Source organism: Centroberyx affinis, unplaced genomic scaffold, assembly GCF_046629955.1.
Source record: "Centroberyx affinis isolate AG114_WGS23_722 - 3 ecotype Tasmania unplaced genomic scaffold, CSIRO-AGI_Caff_v1 ptg004140l_1, whole genome shotgun sequence".
In the NCBI taxonomy this organism is placed as follows: Eukaryota; Metazoa; Chordata; class Actinopteri; order Beryciformes; family Berycidae; genus Centroberyx; species Centroberyx affinis.
Window position 1 is genome coordinate 23,524 of NW_027281909.1, and position 25,038 is coordinate 48,561.

Here is a 25,038-nt window from a genome sequence, read left to right on the forward strand (position 1 = left end):
CTTCTGGCTTTTTCTCTTTCCTGGCTCTTCGTTCATTTTAAACTGACAACAGAAGCAAATCCTGACAGCAGGAGGGATTTTAGGGCTTGAAAGTTTGATAAACCCAAGTTCTTATTAACAGTATGCAGACGAACTCTAGCTGACTGCAGGGTTTCTGCCAACGCATTTAGCTTGTAAAGTAGAAAACACAAGAAAACATATAGCAGTCCGTGTCACCTTAGTTCTCACATCTGTTGGAAGTAAGTTTTGTAGAATTAAGTTATATTAATGTTTGCAAGTCAAACAGCGACAGTGACTTTGGACATCGTCACTGACTGACAGGGACGTTAATTTAATAAGAAATATGTTCCAGCAATGTGAAGTATTGCTTTAACTTCAAGGGTTTTTAAAAATCATCAAGTCATTTGCAGTTCCTCTAACTAGACAGACTTTCAGTTTTAAGACGATTCAAAATGACTTCCCCTCTCCTCCAGACAGGCCAGCACATGAATTTTCTTTTTTTTTTTTTTTTTTGCACCAATTTAAGCTTTTTACTTCTACATTATCTGCATGAGCAACTCACAACACAAATCCTTTCGGAAACAAAACTTGCACAGTATGAGTTTCAAGTTTCCCGACGGAGGCAGAACCGGTTCCATCAGGTCTTCTCCACAGACCTTAACGTTCTAATGTTATAAACACAACACAAGCACACACTCCTGCTGAGGCCGGCACACACTGAGTTTCTCCATTTTAAATTGCCTGATCTGAAGTGGAACTCTGTATTTGCTGCTGGGAACCAACGGACCGATCGCGTTCACGTTTCGCGCTCTTTTTTTTCCCCCGACGAGATCGACCTCCGACCGTCCAGAACCCTCCGTCACTTCTACTTTTTCTACTCTCTTGTTTTTCCCCCTCGTCGCATGAAGCCTGGAATAGGAAGCAGGGACAGTACCTCACCCAGTAACACTCCTCACCGAAGCACCATAGCCACAGTTTTGGGCCTCCTGAACGACGGCACCTTCGGACGCCCGCCTCACATTCTTGGTTATCGCGTGGCGGTGGCGGCGGCGGCGGCGGCTGCAGCAGCGGGAGCGATGTGCGCCGCGCCACGCCTTTGTGTCTTTATACGAGTTCTGACTGCTGAGCATGATGGAAAATATAAAACCTTTCAATTGTTTGACTTTTGCTGTCGGAGCACGCCTAAACCGGCCAGAGAGAAATCTAGCAATGTTTAGATGTGGAAGGGCCTTGCTGACGCCATTGTTGTCGCCTGCGGGCTTGATGTTAAATGTACCGAGGGCAACATTGTTTGTGTAGCTGACCCTCCCCCTCCCCCTCCCCCTCCCCATTCCCCCCTCCCCACTCCCCCCTCCGCCCCCTCGCCCTCATCCCTGCCTTTCATTAGCCTCATGTGATTAGCTCTGGTTAGCTTCCCCTCTTCTTCTTCTTCTCAAGTGCAGCTGGGGGTCGGGAGGCAGGAGGAAGCTGCATCTTGACTCCTAATTGAGTTGTTTTGGTTTCCGTTCCCCTCCGGTCCCCCGTGAGGCCGAGCTGCCATCTTGAAAATCCTCTTCAGACGTCAGGCTTGATTGAAGTTCGGGATCCACCTTGTTTCTTGCTTGACCTCCTCTTGACCGTGGCACTCTTTTCATACCTTGATTATTATTTTTTTTCCCCCCCCTTCTCATTATAAGTTGTCCCACATAAAAATTCCTGTCCCCTTCCTCTGCAAAGTGCTTCCTTCTTCCTTCATCATGTTTAGTAAAAGCAGTTTCAGTAGCTTACCTTCCCGCAGTTCCTCATCAGAACGTTCCTTGTTATAAATCACAACATCCAGCTGTTTCCCCCCTCCTGTGTTCTCTGTCCCAACATGCTAACTTCATACAAGCTGTTTTCTAGCCAAGCCTTCCCTTCCACAGCAGACATCTTTGTCATTTAGTTACTGACCGGTCGCCGCCGTCCTTAGAGTCAGGAGAACCAGGTAACTTTGACATTCTTCTCCTCCGTCTGGCCTGGAGCAACTAGCAAGAGGAGCTCGCTCTTAATATCTGAGTCACCTAACAGCAAGCTGGCAGATCATCATCACATCGTCACACATGGAGATGAATACAACTGCTCACCTCTGCCTGTTTCAGCATGGAAGCCAAAGAACCATTCATCCCAAAATTATTAATCCATGTAGCAAGTTTATTTTCATAAATCCAAACACTCACACATGATAAGATTTATGAATGCAAGTATCAGAGGATAGAGGTACCACTAAGTTTAGCTTTAGGTTGCTGTAGATCTGCTTTTGACAGCAGCAGAGCAACTTTTCAAAGCAGATCTACGTCTACATTTTCTTTGGCATTAGCGCTAAGTTTCTTTATGGTTTTCCCAGCAGACACTTGCCTTAAATTCATCAGGAGTCCAAGTTCTCACTGAGGTTCTGAAATATTTTTTTGCGTTAAATATTACGGTTTAAAAATGGAACGTGGAGTCCCAGTCGGTGTTTTGCGAATCCACAGCCAAGCCTTCCATCCCCTCCACTCTTCATTCAGCACACAACTTAGCAGCACTCTACCTCCGGTCCCTACCTCAGGACAAGGAACAAACAGAAAGCAGTCCTTACCAATTGACCCCACACATTTGTTAGGTTATGCCCCCCGCGTCCCTGCAGAGGCACATATATGATCCTGATGAGTTTTTTCCTCTCACACTAGAAGGTTCAGCCAGGATGCAAAAACAAATCTGCTAAATAATAGGAGGCCATGAACTCCCGGGGGTGGGGGGGGCGGGGCTAGGGGCTTTAAAAAGGAGGGTCCACTCAGCACTTCTGACTGCGAACGGCAACGGATGATCCAGGCCGGCCGGCCAATCGGAGCGCCGGCTTGACCCGTTGCCATGACGCCCGGCATTGACCAATATAAAAAGCCCGGGTGTTTTTGGACAATGTAGCAAGAGGTTAGCCAAACTGTCACCGCTCTGCTTAGAAATGACTCACCTGCCTCCAAAGAGCTCAGTCTCATTCAGCTCCTCACTGACATCCTATACAACTCTGACCTGTATACAGTTCCTCTCTCAATACACCGCCTGTCAGAAGGTTGGGGACACATTGCCTTTTAAAATTTTTTTAAAGTACTATTTGATTTTCTCCGTTATTTTTCAATGAAGACGTGAGGAAAAAATGCCTGCAGTGCTTTATTTATTTTTTTTACATAAAATATCTATTTCCTGATACTTTGGATCTATTTCCTCAACACTCAGCTTCATGTTGATCAGAGTGTCTCTCTGGTGTGAGCAGAGTAAGGGTTTCTGGCACAACTTCACCTACTTCCAAGCTGCATGGAGAAGGGAAAAAGGTCTAAAAAGGTCAAAACTCCAGCAACACTTGTAGTATAGAACAACTTTATTGTTTATCGCGTTGGTCTAACAATAAAGTTGTTCTATACTACAAGTGTCTTTGGTGTGAGCAGAAGGTTTTTCATGGCAGAGCGTCTCTGACTGTCGGCATGAAGAAAGTGTGAGCAGCAGTTCAGCTGCTCAGGAGGGTTTTTTGATGAACGTATAGTTTAATTGTTTTAGTATTATCCTCACAAATCCTTAACATGTATAATTTTTCTTTCTCACACTAAACCTAGTTCGTCTTTAACCAACAGGAGAGAGCACATCAGTCCAGTTTAATCTGCTGTACACTGGCTTCCTGTAACATTTAGAATTGATTTTAAGCTCCTCCTCCTTATATACAAAGCCCTTAATGGGCTAGGACCGAGCTACATCGCTAACTCCCTTGTTCACTACTTGCCTTCAAGAACACTGCGATCATCTGCTGCTGGTTTATTGGAGGTTCCCAGCAACAGCAGAAAGAAAATCGGGGATGCAGCCTTTGTCATTACGCCCCAAAGCTATGGAACACACTAGGAAGCCAGCTCACTAAATATTTTTAAAAGAAAGCTAAAAACTTCTCTCTTCACTTTAGCCTTTAACTAGCTCTGACTTTCCTGATACAGGCCTGAAACTCTTTTTGGCACTTTGCTTCACACTTATGCACTGCTGCACTTCTTTTAAAATGTTGTATTTTACTTGATTTTATGCATTCTATGTACTCTATTTTTCATTTTCCATCTTGTTATGCATTCCTCATTTTTTATCTTATTTTACTATTATGATCAAGTGGGTTTTATTCTCCATCTTATTTTACATTAATTATGGCATTCTATCCCTGTTTTTATGCTCATTCTATGTCTATTTTCATGTGAAGATGCATTCTATGTATTCTATTCTTATCTTTATCTTATTTTTACTATTATTATCAAGTTTTATGTGAAGCACTTGGTGCATGTAATCTTTTTTTGTAAAGCACTTTGAGCTTCATTTCTTGTATGAAAGGTACTATACAAATAAAGTTTATTATTATTATTATTATTATTATCATCATTATTTAATGGGGTTAAATTATGGCAAACCGACAAAGAAAACATGATTATTTATGAGACATTTTCAAAAGCCAGGTGTCCCCAAACTTTTGACCGGCAGTGTGTGTGCATTCATTAGAAAAAGCCTTCAGAGCAGCTGGTAACTGGCTGTAGTGGCTGCTGTCTGCCCTGTAGAGGGCGCTGTGGCATCAGGATCCACAGACTGAGCTGCAGAAGACATGAGATGGGAGGAGGAGGAGGAGGAGGAGGAGGGGGAGGAGGAGGAGGGGGAGGAGGAAGGCTGTACAGGCATGTTTAGTGCCAGGCTGAGGATCGCCCTCCTGTTTGGTCGCTGCTGCAGAGATCAACCAGGACAAAAGGGGAGGAAGAAAGGGGGAGGGGGGGAGGGGGGGGGGAGTAGGGGGAGGTCTGCTGGCACTGCAATGCAGATCATCAAATGAGGAGGAGGAGGAGGAACGCTGGCTCTGCAGAAAGGAGGGGAAGCTCGGGATTCCCTGCCGCTCGGGTTGGAAAACAGCCAGGAAGAGGAGAGGCAGCGAGGAGCCGCGGTGTTCAGGCCAGACGAGCCGAGCTTCTGAACACTGAAACCTGTTCGTTCAGGACCTTCCTCCTCCACAGCTCCTCCTCAGAACGCTCACAACATCCAGCTGTTCTCCCCTCCTGTGTTTCCTCTCTGCTCCTCTAACAGGAGGAGCTGTCTTCTCCCAACACGCTAATTTCATACAAGCCGGCGTGTTTCTGAAACCTCAGAGGGGTTCAATCCAGATGAACAGAGCCAGGCGGTCCAGTCGGGTCTCTGTCCTGTCGGGTCTCTGTCCCGTTAGGTTTCTGTCCTGTTGGGTTTCTGTCCCCTTGGGTTTCTGTCCTGTCGGGTTTCTGTCCTGTTGGGTTTCTGTCCTGTTGGGTTTCTGTCCCCTTGGGTTTCTGTCCTGTCGGGTCTCTGTCCTGTCGGGTCTCTGTCCTGTCGGGTTTCTGTCCTGTCGGGTTTTTGTCCTGTTGGGTTTCTGTCCCGTCAGGTTTCTGTCCTGTTGGGTTTATGTCCTGTTGGGTTTCTGTCCCGTTGGGTTTCTGTCGCGTTGGGTTTCTGTCCCCTTGGGTTTCTGTCCCCTTGGGTTTCTGTCCTGTCAGGTCTCTGTCCTGTCGGGTTTCTGTCCCCTTGGGTTTCTGTCCTGTCGGGTCTCTGTCCTGTCGGGTTTCTGTCCCCTTGGGTTTCTGTCCTGTCGGGTCTCTGTCCTGTCGGGTTTCTGTCCCCTTGGGTTTCTGTCCTGTCGGGTCTCTGTCCTGTCGGGTTTCTGTCCCCTTGGGTTTCTGTCCTGTTGGGTTTCTGTCCCGTCAGGTTTCTGTCCTGTTGGGTTTCTGTCCCCTTGGGTTTCTGTCCTGTTGGGTTTCTGTCCTGTTGGGTTTCTGTCCCGTCAGGTTTCTGTCCTGTTGGGTTTCTGTCCCGTCAGGTTTCTGCCCCGTCAGGTTTCTGCCCTGTTGGGTTTCTGTCCCGTTGGGTCTCTGTCCTGTTGGGTTTCTGTCCCCTTGGGTTTCTGTCCTGTTGGGTTTCTGTCCCCTTGGGTTTCTGTCCTGTTGGGTTTCTGTCCCGTTGGGTCTCTGTCCTGTTGGGTTTCTGTCCTGTTGGGTTTCTGTCCCGTTGGGTCTCTGTCCTGTTGGGTTTCTTTGGGTTTCTGTCCCGTCGGGTTTCTGTCCCGTTGGGTCTCTGTCCTGTTGGGTTTCTGTCCCGTTGGGTCTCTGTCCTGTTGGGTTTCTGTCCCGTTGGGTCTCTGTCCTGTCGGGTCTCTGTCCCGTTGGGTATCTGTCCTGTCGGGTTTCTGTCCCGTTGGGTATCTGTCCTGTTGGGTTTCTGTCCCGTTGGGTCTCTGTCCTGTTGGGTTTCTTTGGGTTTCTGTCCCGGCGGGTTTCTGTCCTGTCGGGTCTCTGTCCCGTCGGGTCTCTGTCCTGTCGGGTCTCTGTCCTGTTGGATTTCTGTCCCCTTGGGTTTCTGTCCTGTTGGGTTTCTGTCCCGTTGGGTCTCTGTCCTGTTGGGTTTCTGTCCTGTTGGGTTTCTGTCCTGATGGGTCTCTGTCCTGTTGGGTTTCTTTGGGTTTCTGTCCCGTCGGGTTTCTGTCCCGTTGGGTCTCTGTCCTGTCGGGTTTCTGTCCCGTTGGGTCTCTGTCCTGTTGGGTTTCTGTCCCGTTGGGTCTCTGTCCTGTTTGGTTTCTGTCCTGTCGGGTCTCTGTCCTGTTGGGTCTCTGTCCTGTTGGGTTTCTGTCCCGTTGGGTTTCTGTCCCGTTGGGTCTCTGTCCTGTTGGGTTTCTTTGGGTTTCTGTCCCGTTGGGTCTCTGTCCTGTTGGGTCTCTGTCCTGTTGGGTTTCTGTCCTGTTGGGTTTCTGTCCCGTTGGGTCTCTGTCCTGTTGGGTTTCTGTCCCGTTGGGTTTCTGTCCCGTTGGGTCTCTGTCCTGTTGGGTTTCTGTCCCGTTGGGTTTCTGTCCCGTTGGGTCTCTGTCCCGTTGGGTCTCTGTCCTGTTGGGTTTCTTTGGGTTTCTGTCCCGTTGGGTCTCTGTCCTGTTGGGTCTCTGTCCTGTTGGGTTTCTGTCCCGTTGGGTCAACAGGAAGCAGCTTTTGTCTTCAGGGTTCATTTTGTTCTGCTCTCATTTCCTCCAATTCAAAACATCATTTACATACCAATTACACACATCACATAACCTGAACATGAACCAGTTATTGATACCTATACCGTTTACTTATACCTGCACACATACCAGTAACCTGTACACATAACTGTACTGTACACTGAAAACAGTAACCTCAACATATTACATATTAACATGTTACATTCTATCCAAATAAGTCATCTACACATATACATATAATAGTTACATTATAACAGTAATTTATAGCAGTTACCTATATAACAGTAACCTATATATGTGATTTTGATTGTATTGTATTATAGTGTGATACATCCTGCTGTCCGGCCCACATGGGCTCAACACACTGAAGCAAAGACCAAACAAAAGGTACAAACTGAAAACAGAGTGCATGTTGTCCAGCTATACTTCACCTGCAAATTAAATTACATTACAATCAATTTCAATATCATATCATATCTATATATAGATATATACATCTCTCTCTCTCTCTCTCTCTCTCTCTCTCTCTCTCTCTCTCTCTCTCTCTCTCTCTCTCTCTATATATATATATATATATATATATATATATATATATATATATATACACACCCCTATATACAGTTACATCCTATACATATTGTATGTTACATGTACTAGTTATCTTAACCAGTGTCATACTGGTTTGTTGCCTGGTGTTTCTCAGGTTCAGAATCTGAACTCCTTCATTAAATCTGATCTGGGTTCAGCTGATCAGATCTCTGCTGGTCTGAGAGGACATTTTAAACAATCTAAATAACAAACTAGCGAATGTGGGGTGTGTGTGTGTGTGTGTGTGTGTGTGTGTGTGTTGGGGGGGGGGGGTCACTCATCACACAGACAGAGTACTTAAATGATTTAATTGAATTAATTAAATGGAATAGTGAGTGTTAAGGCTGCAGCAGTAGAAACAGCTGGGATCAACATGGATGCTGATTAATCATGAAGGCTAATCAACACTAAGTTCGTAGCTCAGCTTCCACTGTGAAGTGACATTAATTTCTCAGGACAAACAGCATAGTAAAGGTAAGAAAAGAAAAACAAAGACAAAAACAACCCAAAAAAATTAGAGCAACACTTAAATTATTTGAAAATTTTGGTTTTGAAAGCAGCTGAAACAAAGCCAGTTCTGTTTCAGGGTTTTGATGCTGAGAGTCTTTTTTGGTTTTTCATGAATCCTCGAGCAACGTGACACTTTTATTCTGTTTGTTCAGCTTTTTATTCTGTTTTTCCCCAGTATTTTTAATGGAGGTTTTTTTTTAAAAAAATTTATACTATTTTTGTTCAATATTTTATTCTGTTTGTGTTCAGTATTTTATTCAGTATCTTTTCCTCTGTGTTCATATTATTATCTTGAGCTGTAGGAAATTACGTGTGTGTGTGTGTGTGTGTGTGTGTGTGTGTGTGTGTGTGTGTGTAGTTTATTAAAACATTCACAGAACTACATTGTGCTGCAAAAGGATTTCATTTCAAATGATCTGAGATGTAGGGGCTCAGTATTACAGCTGGGTATCACAGTATTACTGCTCAGTATTACTGCTCAGTATCACAGTATTACTGCTCAGTATCACAGTAGTACAGCTCAGTATTACAGTATTACTGCTCAGTATTACAGTAGTACGGTTCAGTATTACAGTATTACTGCTCAGTATTGCAGTAGTACAGCTCAGTATTACAGTATTACTGCTCAATATTGCAGTAGTACAGCTCAGTATTACAGTATTACTGCTCAGTATGGCAGTAGTACAGCTCAGTATTACAGTATTACTGCTCAGTATTGCAGTAGTACAGCTCAGTATTACAGTATTACTGCTCAGTATTGCAGTAGTACAGCTCAGTATTACAGTATTACTGCTCAGTATTGCAGTAGTACAGCTCAGTATTAAAGGCCTAACCGTAGCAAGGTTAGTAAACATGGAAGTTGGGAAAGATTCACATGAGCTTGCAGGTCTGGGTGTGAGCATGAGGGACTGATTCTGAAAACCACAAAGGAAGATTTGTGCTAAATAATGTTGTAAATATCTCTCTGTGTTTCTCTCTCTGTGGTTCTCTCTCTGTGTGTCTCTCTGTATTTCTCTCTCTGTGTCTCTCGCTGTGTTTCTCTCTCTGTGTGTCTCTCTCTGTATTTCTCTCTCTGTGTGTCTCTCTCTGTGTTTCTCTCTCTGTGTTTCTCTCTCTCTGTTTCTCTCTCTGTGTGTCTCTCTCTGTGTTTCTCTCTCTGTATTTCTCTCTCTGTGTTTGTCTCTCTGTGTTTGTCTCTCTGTGTTTCTCTCTCTGTATTTCTCTCTCTGTGTTTCTCTCTCTGTGTTTGTCTCTCTGTGTGGTCGTTTGGCTTCAGAACACCTGGATGATGCTGACGAGGCGGAGGAGGAACTTCTCGGCTGTTTGGTGTCAGCCGGCTCCTCTGCTCCAGACGGTCTGCAGGTCTGAAGGTCTGAAGGTCTGAACTCTCGGTGGTTTGTGGCTCTCAGCTGAACATGACTCACTCATCCTCAACACAACAGGCATTACATGAGTGTCAGACAGAAGAAATCAGCAGCCAATCAGCTTCCAGTGTGGCCACTATCATCCTCTTCTTCAACAGCAAGATCATCGAGATTATGTACTGTATGTATAAAGAGGATGAACATAGATCATCGAGATTATGTACTGTATGTATAAAGAGGATGAACATAGAAGTAATTATTTAAGTTGTGTATGATGGACACTGGGCTGGATAGTTGGACTATAAACATTAAGTTTATTGATTAAGTTAGAAAGTGGTAGGACCAAATAAGTATTTTACTTCTTCCTACTCCATTTCGGACATGTAATATTTATTTATTTATGTTGTTTATTGAGACTTGGTTGTATGTTTACTGTTAATTTTATTGGTTATTCTTGTTTTATTTCTTACGTATATATATATATATATTTTTTTTTAAACATGTTCTAAATAAATCTATTCTATTCTATTCTATTCGCTAACTTTCTCTTCTCCATTTTAATTTTCAGCATTATCCCTAGCTAGCTAGCTAGTTAATGAAAATTTTGACAGCTTGCAAGTTGTCAAATGTGTTGTGCAGCAACCAGAATGATGTAACGCTCCTTGTGCCCTTTGACCTCTTGCTCTCTTTGTTACTATAGCGACACTCACAGCTGTGCTTTGAGAAAAAAGCCTCCTATCCAATCACAGCCCAGAGTATTAATGAACACTGTCCAGCCAATCAGGAGGGAGTTCCAAGGCCAGGGTGTGGTTATTACTCATTAATATTAATCACCTATTGTGATTAATTTCAGAATCTTTTTAAATAGTTACAGATCAATGACTTGTTCATGAAACCAAGTGAAACCAAACAGACGAACCACCAATGAAAGAAAGAGTGCAAAGTATAAAATCATTTAATGTTAACATTTGACATAATTTTTTATAAATATTCTTTGTGCTGGTCCTAAATACAGTTTTCATTCCTGACAATATGTGTACAGAAAAAGAATATATCACTGATTACTATTATTTCATTCTCAAGTTTTCCTCCACATGTGAAATGCCAACAAACAGTGCATAACATGTGATATTCTTGTACCGCTTTAATGTCGTGGTGCTTCATGCACAGAGGGGCGTAACATACATGTAGAAGGTAACATACATGTAGAAGGTATTAAAGTGTAGAAAGAAGGAAGTGTGCGAGGCGAGGAGCTCGGCTTCAGTCATGCAGACCACAGGTGACCAAAGTGCATCAGTGTCCATACTGGAGCTGCTTGTGGAATGGCGTGATTTACATAAATGCCACATACAACAACCAGTCTCTCAGTAGAAACAGCATACATGGCGATAATTGCATAATATGACAGTATAATATATTACACCTACACAGGATACACAAGATATCAAGACAAACGTACATCTCAGATTATCGTTTAGACACTTCAGGTAAGTAGGAACTTTCAGTAATACGGAAGAAAAGAAGTGAGCGTCCTCCAGTTGGTGGAAATCTAGGATCAAATGTCTCGGACGCTGCGGACATTTGCCGTTTTAATACGGAGCTTTCCTGTCTGAAGGGACAAACGCTGCTTTTCTGCTCAGAATGTCTGTGGAGGATGCCAACGCTGCAATATGCAACTTTTTTTATATTAAATCCATTTTTACGCATTCATTTTCCAGCATCTCTCTGAGCCTTACCAACAACAGGCTGTTTCTGTCTCCGTGTCTTTAAGGCTCATTAATATTAACGACCCCTCTGTTCTGATTGGCTAACCGTTTAAAGAGTGAAACGTGAGACTCCGCGGCCCGGCGGCTACAGGTAGGGAAAACTCTCCGGTAATAAACAATGACAACCGCTCAACCGCTTTGAAAAAAACACTTTGTTAGTCTATTATTTCTTACAAAAATGATAATGAGCGAACCTTTGTGACGCCACAAAGTTACGGAAGTCCAAACGGCTCGTTTAGAGGCTCGCTGCACTAATATGGATTGTGTGGATTTAGTTTTGATACTTTCACCATGTTTAGATAGACCATCCAACTCCTTTATCACCACAGAGGAAGAGGAGTCCTGATTTACATCAGATGGGACCGTTAAAGCTGCAATATGCAACTTTTATTATATTAAAGTACCAGTAAATCAACAGGATCTATTCTCCATTCTCAGTCTGTGTGTTCAGGTCTTAATCCCCTGTTTGTCTAAAATAGTCTATTCAGTGATGTTGGGGCGTTTTTGGGGCGTAAACCATTTCCTGTGGGCGGAGCCAGCGGTGAGGCGAGCGGCCGCAGAGCAGGAAGTCACAGCCGCAACAACAATGGAGGAAAGAAAAGAAAAAAAAAGAACAGAAGAGCGAGGCTAAGTGTTCAGAAACGGGGTGAACTTCAGCGTCAGACCAGCTGCGTTCTCCGTCTGCTTCTCCAGCGCCTGTGGAGGCTGGATGACATCATCAAGGTGACTGACAGGTGACTGACGACACGCCTCCTGTCTCGAGGAGAGAAGTTGCACATTGCAGCTTTAAGGGAGGTGTGGTGAGTCAGATGGAGGCACGGATGAAGATGTCAAAGCAAAAGGCAAAGGAAGATCTGCTAGGCCATGAACATCTTTTAGACCAGTGGTTCTCAACGTGGGGTCCGGGGACCACCAGGGGTCCTTGAGGGCATTCCAGAGGGTCCCCAGCAAATTGATGAATTGTTAAACTTTTACAATTACAGAATGTAGAAGAAGGAATATTTTGATCATAGTTTCACTGTGGAATTCTGGATAAAATCATATCTAACAATAAAAATATTCTCCGATTTGGGTCCAAGAGAGAAAATCTCATCAAATGGGGGTCTGTGGACTTAACTAGGGGTCCTTGATATGAAAAAGGTTGAGAACCACTGTGTTAGACGTCAACATCAACCGAAAACAACCAGCAAGCTCCAGTCCAACCGATCACAAACCTCCTGGAGCCTATTGGCTGGCTGCTGTGACCGAACCAAAGAGGCAAAAGTGTGAGGAGAGGCAACACTCGGCTCCCCGGACAGGCACTGACACACGAGAGGCTCGCACCGACACCTTTGGTGCCGACGACCAAAACAAAGCTGTGATTCAGGAAACATTTGTCTTTAGACTTTCTCCAACTTTCTGTGATATGTCCAAAACAAAAACAAATATACATATGAATATCACAGATAGAACTTTAAGTTAGTTTTGATCATATTCTCTGTTGGGTTGCATAACGGCCTCCAGGGCAGGAAAGCAACTTTAGCATCTACAAACCACAGTGGCTGGTAACATCCAAAATTCACTCAGTGCTTTAACTTCACCATCATTCAGCCTCGTACAACACAACACAACGTTAGAAGCCAAAGTGATTGGCAGAAAAACTCACCAGCCACATCCAAAGTTTTCCAGCACTTGACTGCCGGCTGGTCGTTTCCCAGCATGCCGCTCTGCCAAAACCTTCCTAAATTAACCAGTACAGTTTGGAAACAGATGAAAAAAAAATAAAAAATCAACTTGTCCAGCATTTATATTTGGCATGACGTATAAAACATGAAATGGAGGCAGAGGGTTTGACATGGAGGCGTTTCCGGTGAACTGGGTTTGGTTGCTGATGGAGAAATAGAAAAAATAAACAAGTCACCCATATATATTTGGTGCAACTTTGTTTCAGCAATACATATTATGGTTAAATAATCATTGCAATCATTTCTTTAAAAACACCTGAATTAAAAAGCTCATGTACTGTAAGTTACACCATATAGAGTGCAGTTGGTTCGCTTTCAACTGAACATACACTTATTCTACTTAATCCAGCTGCTTCTAGGCAACCATAGATATCAGAATCATAACCATTTAAAAGGTGTGTATTACCTACGTTACCTTTTATACTAAACCAATCCATTTATTGAGGATTTCCATACTGTGTTTGGAGCTGGAAGAGCTTCAAATCCGAGGACTCACTAACATGGAAACATGCATACACTGATTTCTATAAAAAACTTCAGAACCCAGCTCCTGTAGGTCTAGTTTGTGGTTTTGTGCAGGAACTAAACATCAGCGTCCCATCAGCTCCAGCAGGCTCAGGTCAGGCTGAGGCCTCGTGTTCACCCGCTCTGCATTTCATTTCTCATTTATCTCATTCATTCCTGATATGAAAATGCTATTAATCCCTTACATCGCTGACTCCTCATTGCAGTCTGCGTGTACACAGTGTAAAGTTTGCATGAGCATCGTCACATTCTATTGCCAAGTGATTTTTTAAAATAAATTTCAAATTCAGTTCATACACATCTGGTCAAAGCCACCAACTCACCCCTTGAAACATGATTCCCTGCATCATAGTGCCAAATCCTATTTAAAACCAACATGTTAAAGCCATTCATTATTATTGCCGACATCAGTTGAAGAACGGCTCAAACCGCTCCTCAGGACCAAAGTGCTACCATGACTCTGACTCATTCTTTAGTCTAAGAGACAAAGATCAAATTTAAAAATCCACTTTAAACTTTCCAGTTTGAAGTCATTTGCATTAAATATTGTACCACTGCTACCCAACCCAAAGCAGAGTCATGGTGAGAACCTAACACAAAGTGCATTTGTAATCCATGTGATATAATATCATTGACTGCTATCAGAATCCCGCAGCTTCACACTGCAGTCAGAAGCACTTCCTCCTTTCCAGCTTCTGGAGGCCAGAAAGCATCGGGTCCCACAGACCGATCCCATGTCCGGTCTATGAGAGGCTGTCCTTATCAGAGTCAGGGGAAGGCGGCCGTGAAATCTCGAAGAAGGAGCCCGACGACTTCCTGGATTTGAGAAGTTGAAGCATCTCAGCCAGCTGAGCCTCCAGCGCCGCCATGCGGCTGTTCAGAGACCTGATGTCTCCCCTTAACTCTTGTTTCATCTCCAGGAAAGAGGCCTGCATGCTCTGCTCCGGTATCGGACAGAAGACCCTCTTCTCCTCAGACTGAACCGGGCTTCGCTCCTGCGGTGTTCGGGCGTCGCCGACATTGTCCAAGCGGAGGTCGCTCTTTGTGATCCCGCTGTCGCAGGAGTCTGTTTTCTTGAGGGACATCTCATCATGAGACTTAGTTCTGTCAGGGAGCGTCTCCATGGACTCGGCCTTGGAAACGCTGCTCCACGACTCGGCCTTCACTACCGACTCCTTGAATCGTCCCCAGCCTTTGGCTTTGGGCGGCTCTGCGGATTTACAGCCGACCAGCCTGCCGTTCTGGGCAGCGGGAGCGTGGAGCGTGACTCGGCCGGAGGTCTTAGACGAAGAGGATGCGGTGGACGTCGAGGAGGCGGTGGGTGTGGCGGGACTCTCGGTCACCATGATGATGCTGGTGGAGGCCAGGACCTCCGGGACCCTGGGCCGCTCCGGGTGACCGCCGCCTTTCTCCAGGTCGTCGTCGCCCTGCCCGGGCCGCTCGGTGGCCATCCGGGCCTCCTTCTGCTGCCGGAAGCGCTGGAAGAGGCGACGGACCGGATGGTCTGGAGGGAGGTTCAGAGGAGCCTCGTTCTTCCTCTTCAGCATCTCCTCCTCTTCCCGTTTCACATCACTGATCTTCCGGAAGACAATCTGTTACAAGACAGGAAACCAAGGAGGTGATCAGAGTGCTTTCACTTAGTCAAAACAAGCAAAGAAGTCGTTGCTATTGGAAAATGTGTTTATATAGGGACAGAGAGGGACTTTTGACTGAGACAGGAATAGAGGGAACTGCAGTAGTCTAAACCAGATGAGATAAAAGCATGGATGACCTTCTGTGGAGTCTTGATTTTTTATGTTCCCTAATTGCAGGAAGGACGACCGCAGAGATTAAAATGTTCTGGGACATCAAACACTTGATGTCTGAAAGATAGTTCTTAAGAGTGTTTATAGATTTTGGGTCAACAGCAGTTGACTGGAGGTAGAACTGGGTAACATCTGCATAGCAATGGAGAGAGACATTGGCTTGGATCTACTAACTGGGTGCAACATGAGGTGCAAAACCAAGTGTGGGCACAATTACTCCCACATGCCAAGGTATTTACTAAGACTGGGCAAATGAACAGATGCAGATAATTCATTATAACTAAACCTGCAAATACAAGAACAGAGGAAATCATAGAGCTTAATTTTTAATTACATATACAAATATAATGGTGAGAACGTTACATGGAGCCAAATTGTTACAGGCCTCCCAAGAGCTTGTCTCTGAAAAGAACAGTAAAGTTTTCCAGTGGAGCTGGAGGTGTTGGTAGCAGAGAAAAAAAGTTGGCTGTAACAGAGCAGAACTGTTATAGCTGCACGTAAAAAGTCAGTCTGGGATGAAATATCCATTAGGCCATGAGCTGGTCTGACCTGAGGAGGCGAACTGAAATAAAGGTTGCCACAAGCAAATCTTCTGCACTCACTAACCTGGAGGACAATTAAATAAACTTAATATTTGTGTTTTGAGCAGACTGCCCAATGTCTTTTTACAACCATTTTCAGGTTGCCATGTTATTGGTGCATACAAAAAAAACTTTTCCCTTTTGCCTTTTCCAATACGTGTCAATGTCCGGTTTAGCTTTGCCAAGTAATTTATTGTCTAGGCTTTATGGAAACTGTAAATCCATTACTATGAATGGTTAGGCTGCCCAGGGTGCTACAAGGTTTTGCTTAATGGGCTTACCCAAAAACAAAAATCATGATAAAAGTACAGCTCAAATTGGTGTAGCCTATCATTAAATATCAAACGGCCTATGTATTAGATCTATGTATGCATCTTGAATGGCACAATGGGCCTCATTCACCAACCGTTCTCAAGAACAAATTTAAGAAAAAACTTAGGAAGATATTGCTGAATGAGGCCCATTGTTTCAAGCACTACTTTTAAGTCCTACTGTGTTAATAATTCAGAAAACATAATTTTCCACATCTGGTATTTGATTTGCACTAGTGGAAACCGCAATTAAATTTGGGCCATTAAGTTTACAAATCATGCTGCCAAGTGGGAGCATGCAGAAGGAGAACAGGATGGGACCCAGAATGGAGCCCTGAGGAACCCCACAGGTGATTTGAGGAAGATGAAGAATTGTCTATTCTGACACGGTTTTAGTTTCAAAATAGGATCTGAGCCAGTTCAGTGCCGATCCGGAGATACACACCCAGTGCTTAAGGCGGTCAATTAAAATTGCATGAACAACAGTGTCAAATGCTGCACTCACATCTAAAAGGATTAGGATTGAGCAATCTCTGCATCTGCTGTTAAAAACGAGGTCATTCATTATTTAAGAAGGGTTGTCTCTGTGCTATGTAGTGATTTAAAACCTGATTGGAATTTCTCAAATAACTAAGAACCCCTTGTTCTGAAACTTTGATAATATATAATATCAGTATAGATACCAGATAGAACTTTGGTTGTTGAAGGTTGAGGGCCTTTAGCCAGAGTTCTGAACTCTAGTGTGAAAAGATTAACTGGAAAAGAGAAACCATCTCTCCTACTTCCAACATATTTGATATCACAAAGTATCTTTTTGAAGAACAAGAATATCCTGCTGTCTTTTTAAAAGGAACTGAGGAGATGGTTACATGTAGATTTGGATTTGCAGATAAATGGTAGTTTGATGCATAAAATAACTACAAGTCTTTATTATGAAATTCACTTGGTGTGAGTGTGTATAGTTAGCACATTCTTCACATATTCTTCATGTTGTTTATTAGCTTGATCCTACTTTAGGATTAGCCAGATGCTTTCTTCTCTTAGTATATACTCAACACTTTAAATATATATATCTGTAAACCTACAAGTAGCCAACTCCTCAAATCCATTTAATGTTTTCCATTTTAAAATACAAGACGATTTGACCTAAAAGGCTTCATTAAATGTCAGTGGTACCCTAAAACAGTTTGCACTGTTGATGCATACATGTGCAATTTGAAGTTGAATTTCATTAAAACATGTAACAAGTTTGTTACTTTATCCATTAAGCTTAGTCCATAGTCTCTGGACTTTTCTCTTAAAATAAATATCTGTTTATTATAGTTCTAAAGAAAAAAACAAAAAAAACAAGCCCAGCAGAATCTTCAACCTGTCTCCCTCCACTCCTCATCCTTGAAATATCTTTTCAGTTGAAGGTAGCACTAATTCCACTGGTGATGTTATCTGTGTAACCACATTAGACTGCAGCTGAGGACGGATGGTGTTCCTCATTGGCTTCGATAGGTCAGGCCGCGGTGCGTTTACTCTGTAAGTGACGCTTCGTCTCACTTCCTGCCTCTACAGAACCATTAGTAAGCTGCATGTGATCCCATGGACCCGCTGAGGCCGGCACGTCTCCGGGTGCGACCTCTCTGTGTGGAGACGGCATGAGGCCATACTGTAAATACTGAGGCTTCCCTGCGCCACGCTGCCGCTATCCTCCATGTCATCAGTCTGTGGACCGGCCAGCTCCTGAGCCGCTCATTTAGCTCCTGACCTGCTGAAATTGGATCGTCTGGACTGAGGCGGCGAGGGAGAAACCTGCAGCAGCAGGAGAACACAGGAGCTGCGGGACGGCTCTATTGGAAAGGCTTTTAAGGGATGATGAGAAAAGAACAAGATGAAGAACGTGACGCTACTGCAAATGTTTCAGGCTACTGTTGCATCTGTCCCTTTGGATAGAAGCACAATATATCAGCGAGCTATTAGACCCTGCTCCACCATTATACACAGTGTGCAGGGAGGCTGTGTCCTGTGCTACACTCTGTGCCTCAATCTATTGTTACTGATGCTCTGTAAACTATGCTTTTTGGTCATTTCTGTCAATATTCCTGTCAATATACACTACCAGTCAAACATTTGGACACACCTGATTGAATGTACTATGTTTCTCATTCTCTTAAAGCCATTTTGATCTAAAGTCTTCTGCTTAAATGCTTGAAATTTGTTTCTTAGACAAATATAAATAGTGAAGTTGATCCTATGTATGAATTTCTTTCCAAAGACTTTTGCCTTTCCATCAAGGCAAAGAATCTAAAATATAAGATAGTTTGGATTTTTTTAACACTTTTTTTTGGTCGCTGCATAATTCCATTTGTGTTATTTCATAGTTTTGAGTCTTTACTGTTATTCTAAAATGTGGAAAATAGTAAAAATAAAGAAAAATGTGGTGTGTCCAAACTTTTGACTGGTGATAACGTGCACATTATACAGGTTATTATACAGGTTATAGCATGAAAACTCCTCAATCTGACGCAAGGGTATCAGCTGGACACTGGATCTTACACTGGAGAAATAATCCAGTGCTTCAGCAGTGAAGGCTGCAGCTCCCTGTTCATGTGATGTAAAGAGAGCCGTGGTATGGAGGGTTTGGAGGTGAGAGCTGCCATGGCAGGTCATTCCTCTTCCAGCGGATCATTATTGCACAGCGAGGCAGAACAGGACACAGCAGCACCGCGGCTTTCACATCGATTTAGGGCGCGAGAGCGGGAGCGAGAGAGGCAGGCTGTAAACCAACCAGGGAGAGAGAGAGAGAGAGAGGGATGGAGGGAGGGAGGGAGAGAGAGGGAGGGAGGGAGAGACGCTGATTCTTGGCAACAGCCACCGGCTCATGGCAAACTGAGAGGGAACTGATGCTGATAATTCATCTTTTAAATCACGTCTTGAAACGCACTCTTATAGATTTCTTTTTATATTATTGTTTTTGATCTTGCCATCTTGCCCAGTTTTAATCTTGTCTTGTTTCTTATGTTTGTTGTTATCTCATTTCATTTTATTCATTTATTTACTCTTCTTGTAACCTATTTTCCTTTGTTTCCTATTTTTATCTCCTTATTTTATACTTTGCTTTTCTTGTTTTTATGGCTTCCTGTAAAACCCTTTGTAAACTCTGTGATTAGACACATGATTATTGTTATTATTAAAATTATGATCCACAAATGATGTACCCATTTAAATTGTGTGTATATTTGGATATATTCTTACAGTTTGACCTGTACAGCAGAAGGAACAGAAGTCACATCCAGCTCCATCTTACTCAAATGTCTCCATTTTCACATGTAGGTAAATCTGCGATGGCTCACTGACTGCAGGTGTAACATGTCTGTGACAGCATGTTTTCACATCGCAGGTTCTTGATGCATAAACACTGAAAAACAAGTTTCAACCTTTAACCTTCGAATTGTCGCTGTGAGAAATAAGAAGCTGGCTGAAATCTGAAAGCAGATGTGAAAACTGTTTCGCCCCCCAGCTCCCCGGTCGCAGATCAGGTGACATTTCATGGTTTCACTTCATGGAAATCAGGTGATATTTCTGTCCCAATTCTGTGGTTTTACAGAAGCTGCTACTTTCACTTCACTTATTTAACCAAAGCAGACCTGTCCATCCCATGAGAGGCGTACAGAGAGTGTGAATATGAACTCTCTAAAAGCAGCAGTGTTGCTGCTTCATTGATGTTGGAGTTCTTCCAACGCTGGAAATGATTCCATTGATTGTTTCCATTTCAATCAATGGAATCAATGGTCTTATTAAATCAGTCACCATGTGACCTTTAACCCCACTGACAGCTAATGGAGGAATGGGGATGTTGAGAGCAGAAGGTCTAGAGAACATTATGGATGTGAAGCCCAGGAAGCAGAAACATACTGCGATGCTCTTTAAGGACAGGTTCGTGAGTCGGATCCGGATCCGCTCCAAAATTGAATGGGTTCTTCCTTGGCCCATGCTACACCCTTCCACAAAGTTTCATGAAAATCGGGCCAGTAGTTTTTCCGTAATCCTGCTAACAGACAAACAAACAAATAAACAAATGGCACCGAAAACATGACCTCCTTGGTGGAGGTAATAAGACATACTGGTATCCTCTCTGTACCGGCAACTGATTCAAACTGTGTTCAACAGCAACCAGTCTGCATGAAACCAGTCTGATGTCCATCCAACTGGAAACCAGTCTGTCACTGCAAATCATGGATGGTGCAGTCCTGTTTTCTTAGAGTTAGAGTTAGGTTTAGAGTTAGAGTTAGAGTTAGGGTTAGAGTTAGGTTTAGAGTTAGAGTTAGAGTTAGGGTTAGAGTTAGGTTTAGAGTTAGGGTTAGAGTTAGGTTTAGAGTTAGGGTTAGAGTTAGGGTTAGAGTTAGGTTTAGGCCAGTTGAGCTTAACCTGATGCGCCAGATGGTTTGTTACACAGAACCATCTGGGAAGTCGTCCTTGGAAACTGTTTGGAAAAGGGCAGGAACTTTCAAAACATACTTGGCAGGTGATTGGATGAACCATCTGTCTATCACCTTCTATCACGGGCTAACTTCAACCAATCAGATCAACGAACCATATAAACAAACTCTTGCCGAAGCCGGTCGGTCAGGAGAAGAGCGAAAACATCTTTTCCATCCAGAAAAGCCTTCAGTGCCGTTCTTTGCTCTTCTTTCAGTGAAGAAATCCTCAGCAGTTCAGAAACAACTGATGTTACAGCAGCATCTACGCAGCCTCTTTAGGAGCCGCCATTGTTGTGAACGAACAGTCGCTTCTCGCTGTCGCCACACCTAAGCCCCGCCCCCTGCTGCCCTCACAGGACGCCGATTGGTCCGCACCGCTGTGGTTCGGCCACAAACGCAGAACTTCTCGCGTGATCGTGATCTCGCGAATCCAGCTGCCTCGCAAGGTAAAGTCGAGCTTGAACTGGGCCCAAAACTTGAACCGACCGACCTCACTGTTCCAGTCTGAGCCCGACTAGAACCTGATTTTTTACGACCATCGCCATCTGAACGCAGCAGCTTTGAGAAAACAGCAGCTCTATTTAAGGTACAAATGCATTAGACTTAAATAAACTCTTCTGTATAGCCTGACCTCAGGTTCACTGCGGTGGAGCTTGAGCGAGCGGCGATCTGTCAGCGGCCCGACCCGCTCGAGCCCGAGGGAGCGATGAAAAACCAGAGCCAGAACCGGACCGGATCCTCGGCTCGGGCGTGGATTACAGGCGCTCAGGGGGCCCGGTCTACAGTACGGACCTGTTGTCATCCGCCCAGCAGCGTTAGCATTAGTAGAGTCAAGCCTGAGCTTATCTAAGCTGAAGCTGCTGAGGATGAGTGGAGAACAAAGCAGCTTATATAAAGGCTTCAGTGTGTGTAAGTCTAATGACAACAGGAGAGGAGAGGAGAGGAGAGGAGAGAGAGCAGGTCAACTGACTCATCGTTTCTGCAGGGGACGGACTGAACCACACTGAAGTTCATATGGACCAACTGACAAACAGCTAAGAAAGGCTTAGTTCATCCAAATCAGCCAATTTCATAACCGGTTGTAAGTAAGTAAGAGTATGAGCTGAACAGGTTTAAACTTTCCTTAGTTCCACTATCAAACTACTGAACAGTAAGAGATAAAGGCCTTCATTTATCAATCTAACGTAGAAACCAGCGCAGATCCGAGTGCAGAAATCATCTTAGGACACGACAGGGTTCACGTGAGATTCATGAAACGTTCGTATCTCGCCGATCACAGCGTAAGAATGATCGGGCGTTGATAAATGTGGAGGCTGAAAACAATCGTCTTTTAAACATCACGCCCCTAAATATTCTGGGTTTAGAGGCCTCGCCCCCAGAGTTTACCACATGGAGATGTGTAATACGTCCAAGAAGAGAAACTTCTCCGACCTCCAAATAGAAACTCTAACGTCCAGCTGAACCAATTAGTTCTATTTGTCAGCCTGAAAAGTGGCATCAAGGGAAGTCGGAAAAATGCAGCATGGAAAGAAATCACTGCTGCGGTCGACAGCGTTGCCGTCGACAACCAAACTCCAGCTGAGGTTTGAATATTTCATTTATACATCCGTGATATGTATAGCCTATATATATAATAGTAATATAATAGCTTATATCGCAATTCTTTACATTTAGGTGAAGAAAAAATGGTCAGACCTCAAACAAGTAGGCAAAATCTCAAAATGTGAAACGGTGAAACGTTGTGGCTTTTATTGGGGGAATGTGTAATATCTTGTTGTAGGGCATCTGTTCAATATCTTTGTGTAGGGCATCAGGCAATATTCTTAGTGTGTATGTTCTGGTGTATATGGATCTGTGTGTGTTACTGAATGTTAACTGTAGTTTGATTGTACATGTATATGGATATATTGTGTGAATATGGAGAGGCTGTGTGCTGCTGCCTCACCTTCTCTCGAATGCCCAAGACAAATTTCTCCTAAGGGAGACAATAAAGGCTAATCTAAGTCCAGTAAAGTCCGAGGACTGGTCAGGATTTGCCAATACCACACGTCAGATATCTCTGTTTGTGCAACATTGAAATCTTTGTTCCAGAATATCTCTGTTTGTCGATCGCTGGCAAGACTGGAGAGTTTCTGCAGGATCAAACTTCCTCCAGACAGAGGGAAGTTTGTTCTTAAAGGTTTCACACTGACTGGAAAGGGACAGTGAGGATTTACCTCAGACTCTCTCTGTTCTGTTAGTTACTGTGTAAACTGATCTGGGGAGCGTTTCCCAAATAACAGTGGGAGTCTCCAGCTGCCTGCCCACTGAGCGCTAGACGTCTTTTCTCTGCTTCAGCTCTCGTAAAGCCCAGGATCTTTTTTTGGCTCCCAGTACCGGACATTTCACTCTTTTATTCTGTGCATATACAGTATTATTTCGTTCTTATCTATTTTATATTTTTGTATCTTATACTCTATAGTGTTTATATTTTCTTATAGTTTTTATCCTTAATTTGGCATCTATAGGCTTGCTCCAAACGACATTTCATTGTACTCGTACAGTGACATTAAAGTTATCTATCTATCTATCTATCTATCTATCTATAGCCCAGTTTTGGACCAAGCAGTAAATACATTATAACATAATTCAACAATGCATAAGCAGCTGTAAATATCAAAAATATGCACCAGAGAGGTCCATATGTACAAGATGATGCTTTATTTGTGTCATTTACCCCAGAAGACTCAGTCTAAGTCAGAGACGTTACTAAACTTTCACTTTTAAACCCCATGTAGCCTCATTTTAGCCTCGACGTAGATAGATAGATAGATAGATAGATAGATTACATATATATATTACTATATACTCATTCAGTTATTTATCTCTGTACGTTCTACCGCTGTAATTTCACACATCCTGTATACAGGCTGTAATTCAGATATTTATATACTTTAAATTAATATATTTCCACTTAACATATTCTAGTGTTGTAACTATTAGTTGTGTTATGTTTAATATTTCATTTGATGTGTCCTATAACTATTTTGCTGCTACAACCCAATTTCCCCACAGAGAGCCATAGTTTCCTCTAATCTAATATTCTAATGAAAGAGAGAGACAGAGAGAGAGAGACAGAGAGAGAGAGAGAGAATGACACAGAGAGACACAGAGAGAGAAACAGACAGAGAGAGAGAGAGAGAGAAAGACAGAGAGAGAGAATGACAGAGAGAGAGAGAAAGACAGAGAGAGAGAATGACAGAGAGAGAGAGAGACAGAGAGAGAGAGAATAACAGAGAGAGAGAGAGAAAGAGAGAAAGACAGAGAGAGAGAGAATGACAGAGAGAGACACAGAGAGAGAAAGAGACACAGAGAGAGAGAGACACAGAGAGAGAGACACAGAGAGAGACACAGAGAGAGAGAGACACAGAGAGAGACACAGAGAGAGAGAGACACAGAGAGAGACACAGAGAGACACAGAGAGAGACAGAGAGAGACAGAGAGAGAGAGACACAGAGAGAGACACAGAGAGAGAGAGACACAGAGAGAGACACAGAGAGACACAGAGAGAGAGAGACACAGAGAGAGACAGAGACACAGAGAGAGCGGTGTGTCTCACCCTCTTCCTCAGGTTGTAGGTGAGCAGCAGGTTTCTGGAGAAGTGGTTTGAGAAGGCGGAGTAGAACTCCAGGACCTTCTGCAGGGCGTCCCGCTTGATGATGTGCAGGTCGCAGTAGGTGAGCGCCCGCACGTTGGCGCAGGCCTGGGCCAGCGTGGCTTCCTTCCAGAACACATCGCCGAACACATCGCCTTTCCCTGCAGGACACACAGGGCACAGGGTCAGCTACACCCCCACCCCGACTCTGCTGTCTTTCTCTCTCTGTATGAAACCTGTTTACAGCCCTGATGGAGAAGTGGACATATTTTTTTTTTTTTGTGATCAATTATTTATACAAGGAAGGGGGAGCACCATCACAGTCACAAAAGTGACACAAGGCAAAAAAAGCAAAGTGTACGACAACAGATCCCCCCCCCCCCCCGCCCCAATTTCCCTTGTTTCCCTCCCACCAACCCACTCCACCCCCACCCTCTAGCCCCTAACATGATGGACCAAGGCAGTGTACATACCGTGTAAATATAAAAACACAAAAACAGACAGAAAAACAGCAAACAAACATTAACAAAACTACCAGTACAACCCACTCATTCCTCCCGCCCCCCCCCCCCCCCCCGCCCCCCTGCTACCCAGGAATCCCATGATCACTATAGACATAAACCAGCAGCATTCAGACACAAAGGAATTAGATAATTATGCTAATTTTTTCCATCATCCATGATAATATCCACAGAAATAGCCAAGAATATACATAAAATATATGTATATATGTAGTATATAGTAGTAAG

General features: G+C 43.7%; 2 protein-coding genes across 2 annotated transcripts; both read right to left on the reverse strand.

The window, feature by feature from the left end:
• Positions 1-5,153: 5,153 nt before the first annotated feature.
• On the reverse strand, positions 5,154-7,018 carry LOC139663867 (S-antigen protein-like). Its single transcript, XM_071542633.1, has 2 exons — positions 5,870-7,018; positions 5,154-5,705 (listed from the first exon to the last, which is right to left on the reverse strand). Exons 1-2 carry the CDS (start codon positions 7,016-7,018, stop codon positions 5,154-5,156), a joined length of 1,701 nt encoding a protein of 566 aa, XP_071398734.1.
• Positions 7,019-14,195: 7,177 nt separating this feature from the next.
• kcnh1b (potassium voltage-gated channel, subfamily H (eag-related), member 1b) lies at positions 14,196-24,450 on the reverse strand (the record flags this gene model as incomplete). The annotated part of the gene is made up of 2 exons (XM_071542634.1): positions 14,196-15,081; positions 24,254-24,450. Coding segments are annotated over 2 exons (1,046 nt in total), but the record flags the coding sequence as incomplete, so codon positions are not given.
• Between the last annotated feature and the right edge of the window lie 588 nt (positions 24,451-25,038).